Source organism: Harpegnathos saltator, unplaced genomic scaffold (assembly GCF_003227715.2).
Source record: "Harpegnathos saltator strain DR-91 unplaced genomic scaffold, Hsal_v8.6 scaffold297, whole genome shotgun sequence".
NCBI classification, from domain to species: domain Eukaryota; kingdom Metazoa; phylum Arthropoda; class Insecta; order Hymenoptera; family Formicidae; genus Harpegnathos; species Harpegnathos saltator.
Genome location: NW_020230091.1, coordinates 27,447 through 47,882, shown reverse-complemented (window position 1 = coordinate 47,882; position 20,436 = coordinate 27,447). Strand labels below are relative to the sequence as shown.

The 20,436-nt window shown below is 44.0% G+C and overlaps 1 protein-coding gene across 1 annotated transcript; it reads left to right on the top strand.

The window, feature by feature from the left end:
* The first annotated feature begins 422 nt into the window (after positions 1-422).
* LOC105188162 (organic cation transporter protein-like) lies at positions 423-5,724 on the top strand. Its single transcript, XM_025299930.1, is given in 10 exon segments — positions 423-607; positions 1,529-1,586; positions 1,657-2,040; positions 2,450-2,553; positions 3,010-3,164; positions 3,365-3,675; positions 3,820-4,132; positions 4,275-4,456; positions 4,741-4,877; positions 4,978-5,724. Coding segments are annotated over 10 exon segments (1,845 nt in total). The 3' UTR covers positions 4,994-5,724.
* Positions 5,725-20,436: the final 14,712 nt, after the last annotated feature.

Here is a 20,436-nt window from a genome sequence, read left to right as displayed (position 1 = left end):
CGGCGGAGTGAAGTTTCGGCGGAGTTATAGAGAAGTTCAGTAGCGCGCGGTAACAGTGTTTCGCGCCGTAAATGATAACCGCGAGAAATGGCGAAAATGGAGGGCCATTTTCTCCGGAATGGAGAGTGGAATTTTGTCGACGCGACGCGCGAGCAAGTCCGCGCGGATAACGGCGAGCTCGGAGGTGTGTCGGAAGTCACGTGTCGATCGGCGCTAAAGAGAGAGAAAAGAGAAAGGTCAAGGGGTGTTTTATCGAGTATATTCGAGTTGCGACTTTGGCTTTTCTCTGAACGGAGCGAATAATCCGCCGCGCACATTCGATTGCCAAACGCTCATCTCTCATCGATACGTTCGCGATGCGATTCATTATTATTCCACGCCGTCAGCGGTCACCATCCGTGTTGTAGATCTTTCTGGACGGAATGCGGAAGAAAATGGAAATGGAAGCGAGCGAGAGTACTATGAAGAATACGAGAATCGACGAGTACGGTACGTTTTGCGACGTCGCGATTGCGCACGGCGATCGAGACGAACATTCGTTCGTCGCAAAATTACCGGCGCTTCACGTCGAGAGCTTTCGAGCGCGCGAGTACAATATGCAAATTCGGTAAGCCGTGACGAATGACGATCTACCCGCGCGTGTTCGTCCGCGCTCGGGCTCGGCGGACAATCGGCACGAAATCCGTGAAAAAACCCCCACTCTTATCCTGTGGCACACGTGCGTATAACAATGGCCGGCGAATAAATTACAGCGTTAAGTATGAAAGAGACGCATGAAAGGCGCAACACTGATCTCTCCGCGGCATCGCAGAGAAGAATGCCGATGTAAATTGGAGCGCCCGAGCGTTCAGCCGAAGGTTATTTTCTCGATATCTCGAGGTTAGCGTGCCCCCGTTTTATGGTCCCCGTGCACTGTCTAACATTTTTTTTTCCCACGAACTGGTTTCATCGTCATTTACCGCCGGCAAACGCCTGCGTCTCTCTTCAAGCGTCGCTCTTGTCATCGAATTGTCATCCGCAGCGCGATCGAGGACTAATCTCGGCGATGAAATACTCGCGAGCGCTGCGAGTCGCCGGCCGTCGAGTTTCGACTCTCTTAATTTCACAAAAAAGGGGGTAAAAAGTCGTAGTCGCGACAGGGCAAGGCTTTCCAGGTACATTCGCTAGCCGATGTCCGCGCTTGCGCAATTGCTAATTCACACGCACGTAATGATTGCCGCGAAGATGACAACGCGCGCGTGGAAAAGAGAAACGAAAGTAATAAAAGCGTGGAAATTTACCGTTGGACGAGCGGATACTAAGGTCGCCGTTTTCCACGGCGGTGTTGCGCGAGAAAGTCGAAATTAAGTCATCGATGGGTGATCACGTAACGTAATCGTAACGCACAGAAGACGCGATAAAAGAACGCCGTTGTGCGATAAAAGAACGCGAAGTGCCGTTTCGTTCAGCACTAACGATTCGTTATAATATTCACGAGGTAAGTGTCGCTTTGACATTTACGCTCTTCACGACAATCCGCTCGCTGCAGACTTGGCGCGATTTTCCCGATTCAAGCGAAGCCGAGGCGTGTTCTCGCTTTTGCTCCGGTATCGATGGAGATTGAAGTCACGGCAAAGACGCAAAGACACAACAGATCCAAGGGTTCATAATGAATAGGATCCAATATATTTAATTTATTATCCGGCTGACGCGAAAAGAACGTCCCTTTGGGTTGCAGCGAACGTGAACGTCAAACGAGTGTCCAATGGTAAGGACGAGCATGTAGACGCTGACGGGAACGTTGACGCCGTGCAGACCGCTATCGGCGACCTCGGCAGGTGGCAGATCTTCGTCTGCCTGGCGATATCCCTGGTGAAATTTCCGATAGCCTGGCATCAATTGGCGATCGTCTTCATGGCGCCGCAGCAGGATTATAATTGCACGGTGCCCGCCACCACGGATTCCGAAGACCAGTGCGCGGTTGATGTTAACAGCACGTTGGTCAAGTGCACGAAATGGATGTATGATCGAAGTATTTTTTCCGAGACCATCATCTCGCAGGTGAGCGCGAAGGATGACACTCGCGCGTCGCGAGTCGTGAAACTGCTCGGAGACGAGCGCTCGATTTTCGAAGTAAGGGGAAAAGAAAAGGGGAAAAAAATATCCACACGCGTGCTTGCACGCGCTCGCAGAGTTCGCACTCTCTCTCTCTCTCTCTCTCTCTCTCTCTCTCTCTCTCTCTCTCTCTCCCTCTCCCTCTCCCTCTCCCTCTCCCTCTCTCTCTTTCTGTGCGTGTCGCGAGCTGTATTTGCATTACACGGTAACGTAATTAACGGATGTTGCCGCGCTTTGTAGCGAAGCAATTACTGCGGGCGCTATTAGCACATTTCGCTGACAAAACAATTACGGAGCATTATCGTAAGAACGACGGTGAGCATTGTCGTTATTGCGAGGCTTATTTTCGTTGCAGTGGAATTTAGTCTGCGACCGGACTCACTACGCGAACATACAGCAGTCGATTCTCATGTTCGGCGTGCTGCTCGGTAACATAATCTTCGGCAGTTTGGCAGACAGGCAAGTGCATCGGTCACATCAGTTAGACGCATGTTGAATTAATAACCGCTTGCGAGGGCGCATGTACAATTAATAAATATCGCCGCCGACCTGGCCGATGTACTGCGACATGCCGAACAGGACCACTCCGCAAACAATCCAGTTGAAGAAGATCGACAGTGACTTGACACGCATGTTCGGCGTGCGAAACAGATCCAGAAACGAGGGCTTATGGTCCAACGCGGATTTCTTGAAATTCTGGAATTCAAGCGAATTGGGACGAATTAACGTGGACTGTATTAATAACCCTTGAATAAATTAAAAAGCGTTGAATTAATAAACACGCTGTTATTAAGAAGGGGTTAGGAGGGGAATGATGAGGTGGAGGAGGTGGAGGAGGTGGAGGAGGTGGAGGAGGAGGAGGAGGAGGAGGAGGCGGGTAGGAGAAGATCAAAAAGTACAGGTGGTAACTTGCAGGTACGGCAGGAAAATGCCGCTGATGGCTTCCGTGATTCTTCAACTGTTGTCGGGAATTGGGTGCGCCATAGTTCCTTGGTTTCAAGCGCTCTTGCTGATGAAGTTCCTGATTGCCTTGGCCACTGGAGGCACGATAATCACTAGTTTCGTTATTTGTAAGTCTACGATATCAATCATCGCTCGAGTTTACCCAAGATGAAAGGCTACGATCAATTATTTCGCAAGATCGTAATGTTCGTAAGAGTGACGCAATTTCCCTCCTCAACGTATGATGTAGATCTTGCTACGGCGACTTACCAGTACTCGATCCTCCGGCTCATGTCGGTGTATCTGCTTTAATTGCGTACCTTTTCAGGTATGGAAATAATAGGCACAGAGTGGCGAGCCGCCATCAACGTCTTTTACCAAATTCCCTTCGTGCTGGGCCACGTGTCGTTGGCGGGACTCGCGTTCTGGCTTCGACACTGGCGACATCTGCAGGTCGCCATCACCCTTCCATCTATTGTCTGTTTAAGTTACTGGTGGCTGATGCCCTAGTCGCCTAGGTGGTTGATAGCCATAGGAAAACAAAGAGCGGCCTGCAAAATCCTGCAGAAGGCGGCCAATATCAACAAAGTGGAGAACATCGACATCCCCGAAGTGATCAGGAAACATTGTTTGCAGCAGGTGAGAGAAAAGCGTGACGATTATTCCCCTCCTCCCCTGTCGAGCTGTTTCACTGAATCGCTGCCAATACATCGGTCGGTTAATCAATCAAGCATGAGCGCGTTACAGTCCACGTTAATTCGTCCCAATTCGCTTGAATTCCAGAATTTCAAGAAATCCGCGTTGGACCATAAGCCCTCGTTTCTGGATCTGTTTCGCACGCCGAACATGCGTGTCAAGTCACTGTCGATCTTCTTCAACTGGATTGTTTGCGGAGTGGTCCTGTTCGGCATGTCGCAGTACATCGGCCAGGTCGGCGGCGATATTTTCATCAACTTCGCAGTGTCCGGTGTCATACAGCTCCCAGGCTACTTCGTCGGCTGGTGGGCGATAAACAAATTCGGTCGGCGGGTCACCCTGATTTACAACAACCTCATCGCCGGCGTCTCCTGTCTCCTCTTGATCGCCATGCTAAACGGTGAGAGACCAGCGCGCGCGTGTGTGTGTGTGTGTCGCAAACGATCGCCATGTTAAAATATGCGACTTACAGCGGGACCTTTCAAATTGGACGTATTGTCAATCGAGTCAGCCTGAATTTACCAGTCGCACCTTTGCCGCAGATAGCGCGCGGGTGAGGCTGCTATTGACAAGTTTCGGTATCGTCGGTACGTCGGTATCGTTTATGGCGATCTACCTTTTCTCCGGAGAACTGTTCCCCACAGTCGTGAGGAACATCGGAGTCAGCGCGAGCAGCATGTTCGCCCGGCTAGGCTGCATCGTGGCGCCCTTCGTGGTGTTCTTGGTGAGTTGGCGTATTAATTGATTATCGTCCACGATCGCAAATTTATAGAGACCAGGGGCGAGATGCTGTTCGGACTTCTGCTCACGTACGTTCAGCATGAAATCGAGCTGTCGTCGTCGGTGTCGTGTCGCATGAACAGATTGTGTATTACTGTTAACCGTCTCTCGTGAAAAAAAGAAAAAAGTGACCGTCGAATGTACATATATAGATATCGCCATCACGGAGACTCGCGCAAACTGCCAATCTCCTTTTCCAGATTATTACCTTCGGACGTTGCATTTCAGAGCAGCATTAAAGCGTGGCTGCCGCTGGTCGTGTTCGGCCTCTTGCCACTAATTGCAGCCGCGCTGTGTCTGTTATTACCCGAAACTGCCGGATGCACCCTGCCGGAGACGCTTCAGGACGGAGAGGAGTTTGGCAAGTGAGTGAGATGCACCGCGGGCTGGAGTTTTACGGACGCAGGCATTGGAATGTACCGCGCGATTCATGAGAATCATATCGCGACCTTTCTTCGTTCGCAGGAAATGCAAGGCGTAGGGGAGAGACGCAGAAACCGAAGCGGAAGCGGCGTTCTGAGCGCTGAACGCCCGCGCGCCGCCATGACCGCTTCTTCACTTTTTATCTCCGACCAGTTACAACAAATCATGGCCGCGTGGCGCAAGTGTTATCGTTGACGGGCTAACATAAAGACGAGCGACGTTCAATCTCGCGGTGATTATGGAGCGATTGTATTTATCGTGTCAGTGGTGCGATTTTGTAACTCGTTATTGGAGTTAACGACACTTTCGTTAACTCCAATAACGAGTTAAAAAATCGCACCACAGTTCCGTAACACAAGGAAAGCAAGATAGCGTGACTAATATCACCTCCTCACGTTTGCGACTCGCGTTTCCCATAACATCATCATTGAAAGATGACATTTAGAGAAGCAAAAGAAGTTGTAGGTTGTTATATATTACGTATAAGACTGTGTATATCGGTGTTTTCTGAGATACACACAGATATGTTTGAAAATTACTAATTGAGACATCGAGGAGTTTTTAAGAAAAATATTTTTCATACTGCCAAGTTACAAAAATACTACTACTTTGTAAAACTCAATTGGATGTGTACGAATATAGAATGTCTTCTGTAAAAAAAAAAATACTTTTTTCTTTGCTTTACAAATTCAACACACTCGACGTGATCCCACGAATTGGTTTTCGACACGCGCAATTTTACTTACAAATATTATAATATTGCTTTGTGTGACAACCACGCCAATGATAAGCAGCGATTGAACATTTTACATATGACGTGAAGCATGTCGCGCAGTTGTCGCGAATTGCATCACACGTTGCTTTACAGGTAGTGATTGCTACAAGGAGATTTGTCTTTCGCACTTTTTCGAAAAACAAATCTCAGAGGTGACATAGATATGTAATTCTCAAAAGTGCTGCTTACGCGTTTGTCCTGCTTACGTGTTTGTCCTGTGATTCGATCTGACATTGCTAAGCAGCGAGACGACTACCACCGATGTGTGTGTGTGTGTAAGTTCGTATGAACGAGCCGTTAATATATAATTTACGATTGTCACGCTTGTTGCACAAATCATGTCTATATAATCTTTTGAGCCGGGAATTAAATATAGTCTTTGGGCATGAGACAGACAATTGCATAATTATCGATGATGGAGCAATTAACATTACCAACTTACACATAAATACCTAACACTGTAGTATTACATAAAGGCTCATCTTTCGCTTTGTACGAGTTTGTACTATCGCGATTGAAGAAATGAGTGACTCATAGCTGCTAAGAAAGAAGAGAATTAGATAATAGCTGATCGTTTCTGCGATAGACAGAGTAATAGTAATAAGCAGAACTCGGCTAATTTTCGAGAAATAATTTTTTTGGGATATATCCTCTTCCTCTTGTGTATATATATATATATATACATTTTTTTTGTTGGATCCGATATAAAATATCTCAGTGGTGAGATATATTTAAAAAACATAACATTTTAGAAAATTTCTAAAACATCGTTATAAAATATACAAGTTTGGAATTATAATTTTTTTTATTTATTTTTTTCCTTGTTCAAGCGCAATTTGTTTAAAAAGGAAAAAAAAAAGCAAATTTTTTTAAAGGGATGTTTTAATATTTTTTAAATATTATCTGTGAGGCATTCGTGTGTGAGGCAGGCATTTTCTATTTTAGATTTTGATTAATAATTTAAAGAGTATTAAAGGTTCATCAAAAGAAATATTAAAGAGAGTATTTTTATTATTATTATTTATAAGAGAGATTATTATTATGCGCTTCTTTGTAAGATAAACTTTCGCAGAAACATTTGTGCGTTCGCTTTATTTCGAGGTTTATTGGATGCTTAGCGGGGTGATTTATGTCATTGTTAAGATATGTTACACTACGGTACGAAATTATTACATAAAGCCATATGTAAAGAAAATAATTGGAATGGAGTAAAAGCGTGGTCGTTCACACGATAATTTGCAGGCACGTATTAATAAACACGACGTGCGCTATTATTATGATCTATTATTATGATTACTATTATTATGATTACTATTATTATGATCAAACGCAATTATTCGTCGAATAAACGTGCGTATGATTGTCACGCATGGCGGGCCATATTGAAAACACTTCCGCCGGTCGCGGATGGTATCATTTCAGACTTCGCAGTCCTAATGAAGATGCTACTGCGCTGTTTGCCGGAAAATGTAACACAAAAGTATTATTTTCAAAGAAAACTTTTCGGAATATTTCATTTTGAAAATGCTACCATCGGCCATCGTCATTTTTACGTTGTACAAATTTTGGACGTCCGTTACTTTTGTGCTGTTAAAAATCTAAAGCCTATAAATTATTATTCTCAAATATCTTGCATAAAATCGCATAGATAACGCGTGTAGATTTTTTCTGGCGTTTTATCCATGTGCTTCATCCAATACCGGATTTGCAAGCTTTTTCATCACAGACGCCACCAGCACACATACACCTGGAAGAATGTGTTGTGTATAAAAGCCTACAACACGGTGTATTACAGCGTCATTCCGTTTTATACCTTCCCGGGGCAGACCAGTCCACCAGTTCAAACAGTGAGTATCTCACACACCAATCTTGAATTAAGGTAATCTCCTCCTTGCGTAAATTCAGAGTATTGGGAATTTGCCCTTGGATTAATAGCTTGAACCTCGAGACTTTCCATGTATTAATATTTATACAGCGAGATTAATTATTATCGATACTTGTTCGACATTATCGCATTCTTTGTGAACAATTGCAAGAAACAAATTGATAGAAAATAGCACAATATGCATATAATTATCGCACATTTGTGTTATGAACAATGACTAATGACCTCGATTTGTATTCTTTGACATGAGTACTAATTCTTTTATATCATTCGAAAATAATGCAGCCAATAAATCAAGGCGATCGTCATAAGTAATCAGCGGTTACATAACTGCAATCACATTAACGTCGGACGTAAAAAATAAAGATTTCGTGTGACCTTCGTGAGAGATAGATTCTCTTATGGCCATCGTGCTGTTTTTTTCCTAAAACGCCATTCTCTCGTCATGTGTTTTGGTAACAATGCGACGTAAATGTTAGGAGAATTATAATCAACTTTATGGACATAATAACTCGCACAAATAGTTCTAAGAACTTGGCAATTCGTGTTCAAACGTGCAGGAAGCAAGAAACGTTCTCTCCATCTCTATCTGGCTCTTTGACAGCTTAAGAAGATTAGATTTAAAAATGTAAGCGAAACATCTCTGTGTATTTTCCGGAAATTCTGTAAAAATTGTCCGCATATTTCTATAATAATAATTGTGATCATTCTCTCGAGATCTTTCAATATATTGACGAAAAAGAAGAAAAAGTTAAAAATTAATTAAAGTTGTATGACTCAGTTTGCGATTACATTCAATTACTTTAGCAGCCTCTCGATATCTTCATCTACACAATGAAATCATAATTAATACGTAGACCGACACAGTAGTCTTAAGATTTAGTGATAGCAACTAGGATCTTTCAGTCAATGGCATTGTGTGTAGCCAACTCGCCGCGTTATATCGGCGATTCATGATTGTTGATTACTCGGGAAAAATGTCGATGATATTTTATCTTTGATTCGGAAAGGATAGCGCTTGTAACATAAAACGTGAAATCACGTACAGAAAAGAGATAATATCTGAGATATTTTTTACCGCTTCGTCGATAATCAGCAGTGGCGATACACGAATATACGAGGGTGGTCCGATAAGTACTTAGCCTACAAAAGAAAAACGAAAATTTTGGAAAAATGGCGATTTATTTCTCAACATAGTCTCCTTTTAGCTCGATACACTTGACGGGTTAAAGAAGTTGGAGCGATGCTCCAACTTCTTTAACCCGTCTGAAAAATACGTTTTCTCGAGGTCTGCAAAGATGACCTCCTCATTCGACTCAAATTTCTGCCCGGCGAATGACTTTTTCAAGTTTGGAAACAAAAAGAAGTCGCACGGGGCCAAATCTGGAGAATACAGTGGATGGGGCAGCAGTTCGTAGCCCAATTCGACCAATTTGACCGTGGCGAGGGCGAAGGTGTGAGCCGGTACGTTGTCATAGTGGAAGAGCACTTTTTTCTTCGCCAAATGGGGCCGTTTTTTCTGCAATTCGGCGTCGAATCGGCCCAATAATTCGGCATAGTACAGCCCTGTGACCTAAGTTAGGTTAGGTGACCGTTTTGCCCTTCTCCAGATAGTCGATATAGATCACACTTTGTGAATCCCAGAAAACGGTGGCCATCACCTTTCCGACCGATAGGACAGTCTTCGCCTTCTTCGGAGCACGTTCGCCGGGTGAAGTCCACTGTTTCGACTGTTCCTTGGTCTCTGGTGTGTACCAGTGGATCCATGTTTCGTCGACGGTCACGAAACGACGCAGAAACTCCTTCGGATTGCGCTTAAACAGCGTCAAACACTGCTCTGAAGTGGTCTCACAGTTGCGCTTGTTGTCCGGAGTGAGCAAACGCGGCACCCATCGCGCCGACAGCTTTCTCATGCCCAAAATTTCATGCAGGATATGACCCACGCGGTCTTTTGAGATGCCTACTGTCTCAGCTATCTCGCGCACCTTCAATCGGCAGTCTGCCAATACGAGATCGTGGATTTTTGACATGTTATCCTCCGTGGTAGCCGTTTTCGGGACACCTGGGCGTGGCTCATCAAAAACCGACGTGCGACCACGTTGAAACTCGTTAAACCAATTTTTGACGGTCGCCATCGAAGGAGAAGAGTCACCGTACACAGCATCCAAGTGCTCTTTGATTTCGCTGCGCGATTTTCCTTCCAAAAACAAGAATCGAATCACCGACCGATATTGCTCTTTTTCCATTTTTCTAAAATCCGCGGACACGCCCGCTTCCACACGCGGTCAAAACAAAACTACGAGTCCGATTCGGCTGAAATTTCGACAGTAGCCGTCTATGTAGCCGAGAATGTACTACACCAGTGCCCGGAATTACTTGCACGATCGGGCCGATTTCTGAGAGCTACGCCTCCTTACTTCCCCTTACCGCTCCAGCCCGCACGGCGGACCTAGAAACTGACAGTCGCGAGGCGCTGTCTCAGGCACGTCACATGAGACAGTCACATGAGACGCTTCACAGTTTAACATAGCTGAAACAAATTTATTTATTAAAACAACTCCATAGGCATTTTTTATAGTTTACTAATATAATATAGTCTTAATATTAATATAAATATATATTAATAGAAATATTAATATAAGTAATATTCTTAATATAACTATAATATACAGTATTAATGTATTAATATTATTATAAGTACAAAGTATAGGTTTTCTATATTATAAAAAAACAATAGGTTTCCACGTCATCCATGAGGTACTATTGCCAACGCGTTTTTTTTTAAGTAGTATCCCCTGTAGGCCTATTCCACTGAAGAAGAAAAATAATTTTGATCGAGAAAGAGAAATTGAAAAGAAGACGAATGTATCAAACCGATTTCCTAATCCTTTTGTGCGACTGAATAAGCGACGAGATATCTACATTAATATTAGAGGTGCTTGTTTGCATCAATGAGGATAAGGATGCATCATTTAAAGAAGAACGTTTATCTGTTTTTATATATTTCATCTTAGAAAAGGAGCACTCACATAAATATGTAGAACCAAACATAGAAGAAATACGAAGTGCAAAATTTATGAGATTGGGATAAGAACATGGCTTTAAAATTTTTAAAAATTCTATTCCACTTTCCGGTCGCGCTTTCAGAGAAATATCTGTTTGTAAACGGCACAGTTCTTTCTGAAATTCTAACTTCTGATCTTCAATATGAACAGTGCGAAGATTTTCAAAAAGAATTAAATCATCCCGAAGTATTGTAATATCCGCAAAACGCGTTTCAAATTCATTCATTAAGGAGTTAAGAAAATCAGAGTATGTTGTTTGAAGTTAATTGAAGTTAATTGAAATGTCATATTCCTTTGCAAGAATTTAACAACTAGGAAAAAAGTGGAAAACTTCTTGTACTAAATGATTTTTTAATATTATTAATTTTCTCTGAAAGGAGTCTATAGTACTAACTAATTGAGAAATATTTTGATTAGCCTCTTGCAGCTTCAAATTTAACGAATTTAGATGATTTGTTAAATCTGTTATGATTGCGAGTTCGGAAAGTGACTCTGCGTCGGAGAGAAAAGCTTTGAATTCTTCGCATTTCGAAGTAGATTGTTCTTGCAAGAAAAGAAAGATTTCTTTTCTTATCGCAAAGAACTTCTCTAAACATTTACCAGCACTAAGCCAACGGACTTCACAATATAGTGGCACGTCCGTATAGGCAGCGTTATGATCTGCGAGAAATTGCTGAAATTTTCGGTGACACAGGAATTTGTGACCACTTTTAATGAAATTAATGATTTTTGTTATCATTTGCATTCCGTTGCATATTTTGACAGCTTTTCCGCATAATGCTTCTCGGTGAATAATGCAATGGATCATAGGAATTGTTAAATTTCGTTGTTTTAATTGACCGAATAATCCTATTTTTGTGCCAGTCATTGCTTTTGCACCATCAGTAACAATAGCTGAACATTTGGAGAAGTCGATATGAAATTTATGAAGAGTTGCTTCGACAGCGATAAAAATATCGGCACCTGTCGTTGTGCCATGCAAAGGGCACAACGAACGAAATCTAAGAGCTCCTCGACACATGAAAAATCTGCTTGTATAATTCGAGCAAAAATACTTAATTGACTCACGTGTCGATTATCGATGCTTTCATCGAGACATAGAGAATAATAAGAACAGGTTGCCAAGAGAGATTGTAGTTTGTCTTTTATGCAACTCGCGATATTCGCGATTCTCGACGCAACAGTTTTTCCGCTGAGAGGAATACTACAAACATCTTTAATATCTAAGGAACCTCCAAATGCATTGACTGCTTCAATAATACAATTTTTTACAAAGTTGCCATCGGAGAATGGTTTTGAATGTTTCGCTATCATATGAGAAGTTTTATACGAAGCCATAAGAGCTTTTTCAGATAAGGAACCGTCGTTTACGTTTACATAATAATTTCGACTTTGTTCATAAACTAATTTCAAACCTTCGATTAAATTATATTTTTCAATACCAACATATTGCGCGTATTCATTAAAATGTTTAGTTTTATAATGCCTTTGTATTACATAATGTTTGATAAATGAAGGTTTAAAGCCACATAAAAGACATACTGTTTCTCCGGATATTAAGGCGAAGAAATCCTGCTCCCATATCTTACAAAAGTGTTGCCCATATTTTTGATTATTGCTCATCCTTCTAAAGAATTACCAGATGATGGAAAACACGAAGAAGTCCTGATATATTACAGAGCGTTAGAGCGATCACTATGCAAGCTTCGCATGCGAACGTTTAACAAACGAATGACTCGTGCATTTATCCGGCATGGACAGTCTAACGCTAGGCCGCAAATATATAAGTAACGATATTTTCACGTTCAACTGTTGAAGTGTCTAGACCGGACAAGCGTGAGCTCGGATAAATGCACGAGTCATTCGTTTGTTAAACGTTCGCATGCGAAGCTTGCATAGTGATCGCTCTAACGCTCTGTGATATATCAGGACTTCTTCGTGTTTTCCATCATCTGGTAATTCTTTAGAAGGATGAGCAATAATCAAAAATATGGGCAACACTTTTGTAAGGTATGGGAGCAGGATTTCTTCGCCTTAATATCCGGAGAAACAGTATGTCTTTTATGTGGCTTTAAACCTTCATTTATCAAACATTATGTAATACAAAGGCATTATAAAACTAAACATTTTAATGAATACGCGCAATATGTTGGTATTGAAAAATATAATTTAATCGAAGGTTTGAAATTAGTTTATGAACAAAGTCGAAATTATTATGTAAACGTAAACGACGGTTCCTTATCTGAAAAAGCTCTTATGGCTTCGTATAAAACTTCTCATATGATAGCGAAACATTCAAAACCATTCTCCGATGGCAACTTTGTAAAAAATTGTATTATTGAAGCAGTCAATGCATTTGGAGGTTCCTTAGATATTAAAGATGTTTGTAGTATTCCTCTCAGCGGAAAAACTGTTGCGTCGAGAATCGCGAATATCGCGAGTTGCATAAAAGACAAACTACAATCTCTCTTGGCAACCTGTTCTTATTATTCTCTATGTCTCGATGAAAGCATCGATAATCGACACGTGAGTCAATTAAGTATTTTTGCTCGAATTATACAAGCAGATTTTTCATGTGTCGAGGAGCTCTTAGATTTCGTTCGTTGTGCCCTTTGCATGGCACAACGACAGGTGCCGATATTTTTATCGCTGTCGAAGCAACTCTTCATAAATTTCATATCGACTTCTCCAAATGTTCAGCTATTGTTACTGATGGTGCAAAAGCAATGACTGGCACAAAAATAGGATTATTCGGTCAATTAAAACAACGAAATTTAACAATTCCTATGATCCATTGCATTATTCACCGAGAAGCATTATGCGGAAAAGCTGTCAAAATATGCAACGGAATGCAAATGATAACAAAAATCATTAATTTCATTAAAAGTGGTCACAAATTCCTGTGTCACCGAAAATTTCAGCAATTTCTCGCAGATCATAACGCTGCCTATACGGACGTGCCACTATATTGTGAAGTCCGTTGGCTTAGTGCTGGTAAATGTTTAGAGAAGTTCTTTGCGATAAGAAAAGAAATCTTTCTTTTCTTGCAAGAACAATCTACTTCGAAATGCGAAGAATTCAAAGCTTTTCTCTCCGACGCAGAGTCACTTTCCGAACTCGCAATCATAACAGATTTAACAAATCATCTAAATTCGTTAAATTTGAAGCTGCAAGAGGCTAATCAAAATATTTCTCAATTAGTTAGTACTATAGACTCCTTTCAGAGAAAATTAATAATATTAAAAAATCATTTAGTACAAGAAGTTTTCCACTTTTTTCCTAGTTGTTAAATTCTTGCAAAGGAATATGACATTTCAATTAACTTCAATTAACTTCAAACAACATACTCTGATTTTCTTAACTCCTTAATGAATGAATTTGAAACGCGTTTTGCGGATATTACAATACTTCGGGATGATTTAATTCTTTTTGAAAATCCTCGCACTGTTCATATTGAAGATCAGAAGTTAGAATTTCAGAAAGAACTGTGCCGTTTACAAACAGATATTTCTCTGAAAGCGCGACCGGAAAGTGGAATAGAATTTTTAAAAATTTTAAAGCCATGTTCTTATCCCAATCTCATAAATTTTGCACTTCGTATTTCTTCTATGTTTGGTTCTACATATTTATGTGAGTGCTCCTTTTCTAAGATGAAATATATAAAAACAGATAAACGTTCTTCTTTAAATGATGCATCCTTATCCTCATTGATGCAAACAAGCACCTCTAATATTAATGTAGATATCTCGTCGCTTATTCAGTCGCACAAAAGGATTAGGAAATCGGTTTGATACATTCGTCTTCTTTTCAATTTCTCTTTCTCGATCAAAATTATTTTTCTTCTTCAGTGGAATAGGCCTACAGGGGATACTACTTAAAAAAAAACGCGTTGGCAATAGTACCTCATGGATGACGTGGAAACCTATTGTTCTTTTATAATATAGAAAACCTATACTTTGTACTTATAATAATATTAATACATTAATACTGTATATTATAGTTATATTAAGAATATTACTTATATTAATATTTCTATTAATATATATTTATATTAATATTAAGACTATATTATATTAGTAAACTATAAAAAATGCCTATGGAGTTGTTTTAATAAATAAATTTGTTTCAGCTATGTTAAACTGTGAAGCGTCTCATGTGACTGTCTCATGTGACGTGCCTGAGACAGCGCCTCGCGACTGTCAGTTTCTAGGTCCGCCGTGCGGGCTGGAGCGGTAAGGGGAAGTAAGGAGGCGTAGCTCTCAGAAATCGGCCCGATCGTGCAAGTAATTCCGGGCACTGTACTACACGATAGTAAATTTTTCTTGCGATAGTGGCGCCATCGGGCGGTGAGGCTAAGTACTTATCGGACCGCCCTCGTACAATAAAACCACGAACGTGTGCGTGAGTGAATAATTTTAGGTCACTATTACACCATTACACATAAAATTTACATATATGCCAAAGTCTGTTATTATCCATCTCATCATCTTGTTTCTCGTAATCGGTTTATCGTTATTTTTGCTCATACCGGTTGTTCGCGCGCGGCGATTTTTGTCCGTCGGCGAGTGAGCGTTCGCTGCCGTCGGCCGGTTACACGCGCGAATCGCGATGGGCTGATATCGCCCAGTACAAGGACGCGAAGATGGTTCGGGATCCTTAAACAAGGAAAAATGACAGTAGACCGTGATGGTTTATAAATTTTGCATTTATGCTTTGAAACGCGACATGATTCACGAAAGACAGCACATCAACAGAGTCCATGACAATGACAGTTCTTCAATCAATTCACAGTGTTATCGGCGAGCGCAATGGTTACCGAAACCGTTATAAATATAGTTTGAGATGATCGCCGAACGACGGTATCAATCCCACACCGACTCACGATAACACGGACGGCGTGAAGTTCGATCGAGAGACGGACTCACGCGAAGCACAACCGCTCGTCTTCACTCACCGAGTTTGCGGCGCGGCAAACTGATCAAGAATCCGAGTCCTGAGAGATCACCGACGAATGGCGTGATCTTATAAGCGGGTAGCACGCCGGATCGATAAGCGCAATGCTACAAGTACACAAAAATCCTGTGGTTATCCGCTCGACTTGTTATTTGGCTCTGGCCGTTATCGACCTACACACTCGCTCCTCAACGTGAGCGATCGATCCACATTGCGCAGATATTACCATTTTATGGCTAATTGTTCCCGCGCACGCGTGTCACAAGAAACGCTGAGCGGATTGGTGGCCCTCTCCGGGCGCGCATGCCTTGTACAACTCATGGGCACTACGATCCAGACGAAGCCACGCGAAAACGCGCGAGCGCGACCTCTGTGAAGTTGGCCCCTCATTTTACAAATTTGAAACAAATCATTAGAATTCTGAATGCTCCTCGCAGAGTTCTAGAGTTCGCAATTTTTTATAAAAAGAGTTCCGTCATTTAAAGTAGAGAAAATACTATTTTAAAAATTAAAGGGCCAACTTCACGACGCCCCTCATTATGTAAAAAATGCAAATTTTTTTAGAGTTCTAGATAGAGTTTTAATAGTTCTATAGTTCTAGATAAGTTTTAAAAATAGTTCTGTTTAAAACAATAAGAAAAATTATATTTAAAATTTTCGAATTAGAAAACGAAAAATGGCAAGAACTCTACCAATTTTGGTTTTAGCGCGTCGAGCGTTAATAATAATATTTAGGACTCGTGAGGGGCTAACCAGAACTCTGAATGTAACATCGGATTTTCAAAAAATTTGATTATTTATTAAACACGTAAAATTTTTTCTTCGGAAATCCGACGTTTCATTCAGAGTTCTGGTTAGCCCCTCACGAGTTCTAAAGACTATTATTAACACTTGGAGCGCTAAAACCAAAATTGAAAAAGTTCTCGCCGATTTTCGTCCCTCGAGCCGAATATTTTCATGTCCCTCGGATCGAAAAATTTTTTCGGAAATCCAACGTTTCACTCAGAGTTCTTGTTAGCCCCTCACGAGTTCTAAAGATTATTATTAACACTCAGAGCGCTGAAACCAAAATTGAAAGAGTTCTCGCTAATTTTTGTCTTTTGAGTCGAATATTTCCAAGTCCCTGGGATCGAAAATTTTTTTTCCGACGTACCATTTAGAGTTCTGGTTAGCCCCTCACGAGTTCTGAAGATTATTATTAACACTCGGTGCGCTAAAACCAAAATTGAAAGAGTTCTCGCCGATTTTCGTCCCCCGAGTCGAATATTTCCATGTCCCTCGGATCGAAAATTTTTTTTCGGAAATCCGACGTTTCATTCAGAATCCTAGTTAGTCCCTCACGAGTTCTAAAGATTATTATTAACACTCGGGGCGCTAAAACCAAAACCAAAGAACTCGAAACTGAAATTTAAAACTGAAAAGACTAGACGATTTTCGTCTTGTGGGCGTTGGGACCAATTACTTACAATATTTTTTTATGCTTACATTTTTTTTAGAACCTTTTTCTTATTTTTTAGGACATATGTTATTTATACTAAATCTTATTAAATTTTTTTTGTTTTCTTTAGAAACTTTTCTTTATTTTCTTGTATGTGTGACACATATACGAAAAATATTCTAAAAAAAGAAGATGTAGTAAGTGTGTGATACACATACAAAAAAATAAAGAAATGTTTCTAAATAAAACAAAAAAATTTAATAAGATTTAGTATCAGTATGTCCTAAAAAATAAGAAAAAGATTCTAAAAAAAAATGTAGTAAGCTTTAATATAAGTACGCCTTAAGCAATATTAGTATATAAGTAATATCTCCCCCGTGGACGCCACCTTGCTGTGGTGGGGGAGCTTGCGTGTCCCGATGACGTACAGGGCTGTACCGGCGGGGGTTTCGATCCCTGGCAGGTTCTACCATGTCGGGGTGGCCTGTACGGAGGGACCAGACTAAGAGCGTCCATAATACTCCTGGATGGGCAGCTGCCTCCAGGTTTTACCCAGGGACTGGAGGGTCGCACTCGTGCGGCCCAAAGGTCCCTACAGCGCGGGCAGAGCGGGCTCGTTAGCCTGATGAAGGCAGCCGGTCTAGGGGAAGGAAAACCCCGAATTCAAACCCGTAGATGCGGAGCACGTACAACCCTGCACTTGTCAGGGGTCAGTGTGTTTCGACACACTGGTATGGGGGATCCAGACGAACCCCGACAGATCCGAGCCTATTATACCGTAACCCTAGGTCATGTCTCTGGGGCCGGAGGTCTTGCCTTAATTGGCTGGGCCGCGAGGCGGGTCCTCCATAAAATACCCCGTAATTGTACGGTTGAGGCATGCCACGCCTATGGGATGTATGGCAGGTGCGTGACCTGTCGCAAGTGGTTCCTCACCCTTGGCACCTGGTGCACCAAGGGGACATGCCAGCCTTGTCCAGGATAATACGGGGGCTCTACCTTGGATCGACGCCTACTTCCTGCCGTATCGTGGGAACAGAAATGGACTCCGAATTTTCTTTTAATAAAAACCCCAAGCCTTTGGGCTCAGAGTATTCGGACTCAATGCTCCGTGTGGATGGGTGTAGCAACTCGTCCGAGAGCATACCACCTCCTGTCATTCCGATAGGGGGTAATTTTTCAGGTGATAGCGTGGGTGAAGGAGAGGTGATAGGAGTTCGTCAGGCAGGCGCCTCCTCCTCTCCCTCAGAGGAGGGTATGGCTATGGACCTCGAGGGAATAGCCCCCGAGGGGCCATTGAAAGAGGACACACCACCTTCCTCGTCGGCGCAGGGCTTGAGCCGTAGCCGGCGGCTCCCCTCCGACCGCGGAGGAGGAGTGGTGAGCCTGTCGGGCAGGTTATAGGCGGCCACCCATCGTGGGACCATTATGTCACCGGGGTCCGGTTGTAAAATTCCGGTACCGGTGACCAGCAGACCGAGTCCTCGCTTCACTATGGTGACGAGGGACCGGTCTCCAATTGTCCTTCTCCACGATATCCTGGGGACACGAGAGAGGGCCCTTCCCATAAAAGGGGGGGGAACAAAAGGAGGAAAAGAAAAAGGAAGGCCTCGGGAAGGGGAAGAAGGAGGCCACGGGGGAGGTTGCTGCGTCTGGGCGGACCACTGGGGTCCCGGTGATCCGCTCAGACGTCATTTTGACGCAGGAATCTAGGATCCCGATTCCAGCCCTTAGTAGGACCGTGCGGGCCTCAACTTCGAGGGACATTCAGGCCCTGGAGGCGGGGGCAGCCGGCGGTACCAGCGGGAGAACCCAGGCCTCGACAACAGGGGTGACTGGAGTCAAGGCCACCTGTGCCTCAACGCTGAGGGCTGCCGGGACCTCGACATTGGGGGCTGCGGGTGGCGTCAGCGGAGCAGAGCGGCCGCCCACGCCGAGGGCGACTAGAGCCACAAACGCCAAAGGAGGAACGGCCAACACCGCTGGAAGGAAGAGAAACAGGACGGGTAACAGCAGCGGCTCGTCCGTGGTGGAAGTCTCCACCCTCGTACCGGTCCCCAAAAGACGGGGAAGACCCGTCACCGCGGGTGAGGGAGTGGAAATAAGGGAGAGGAAAGCAGCGGAGCAAGAGAGGAGGAGAGAGATGGAATTGGAGAGGCTAGAGAGGGAGGCCTGGGACCTCATTGACAGGGGCCTGTTTAGGTCCTTGGAGGACACGCGCCCGGCCGAAGATGTCTTTAGGGACCCCTCAACCATCGAACTCCTGAGGGGAGCTAGGGCCCCTGAACTGGCCTTGGAGGTGGGCTGTGCGCTCGGTGCGGTGAAACTGGTGGCACGGCGTTCCAGAACGCTCAAGGGAACGTTTGTGTCGCTGTTAAACCGCGCCGTGGTCATCTCCGAGGCCGTCATGGCCACGCTGATCGCTAGGACAGTGGAGCAAGATGGGAGGGAGGATGAAACCTCCGGTATAAAGAAAGAGATGAAGGGGCTGAGGGGCGACAATAGGAGGCTGAGGGTGGAGACGAGGCGATTGGCGGAGGAACTTAGAGCTCTCAAGGTCTCCGCCGTCTCCGCCCCCGACCCACTCGTTCCCTCCTCTGTCCCCGCTTTTGGGTTCCAGGAGGAAGACATACGTGGACCGGGAGTACAACATCCGCAGAGGAGGAGACGAGGACGTTATAAAGAAGGAGAAGGAAGAGAGGAAAATCAAGATCCAGTCCTCCTCCCCTTCCCTCAAGGACAGGGAGGAGAGGAAGGGGGCGGGGCCTCCCCCGTCGAGGTGCCGTCGTTCGACGACAACCTCCCGGAGGAGACACCCGCCCCAGTGCGGAGACCAGAGGGGGCGAGAGGGGCCTTAGACGCCGCCTTGGCCACCGCGGGCCCTTCCCGCGGCGTTTTGACGGAGCTCGACCGCGTGAGAGCGAAGGCAGCTCGTCGAGACTTCGAGGGAAGGGGCAGCCGGGTGTCCGAGGGGACGGGGGCTCCGACGCCGACTCCGGCTCCTAGGAAGAGAGGGAACACTTCTCTGGGAGAAACCCAAGCCCCGCCACCACCAGCGGAGCCCAAGGGGGACACAGAGAAGGGGGAAAGAAGGAAGGAGAGGGCGAAAAGGAACAAGAAGAAAAAGAAGATAGAGAGGCGCAGGAGAGAGGAGTAGGAGTTGACCCAGAAAGGTGGACTCAAGGGGACAGCTCCAGGTCCACAGACTGGGAAGCCTCCCATGGGGACCCCAGCCGCGAAGCTGAGGGAGTGTGGCCGGGATCTGTTGGAGAGAGAGCCGGGGAGGTCATTCAACCCGGAGGGACTGCAACCACAGCAGTCCAAAGAGGAGGGGACCTGGGCACAGGTGGTCGGGAGAGGGAAGAGGAGCCGGCCCGAGGAGGAG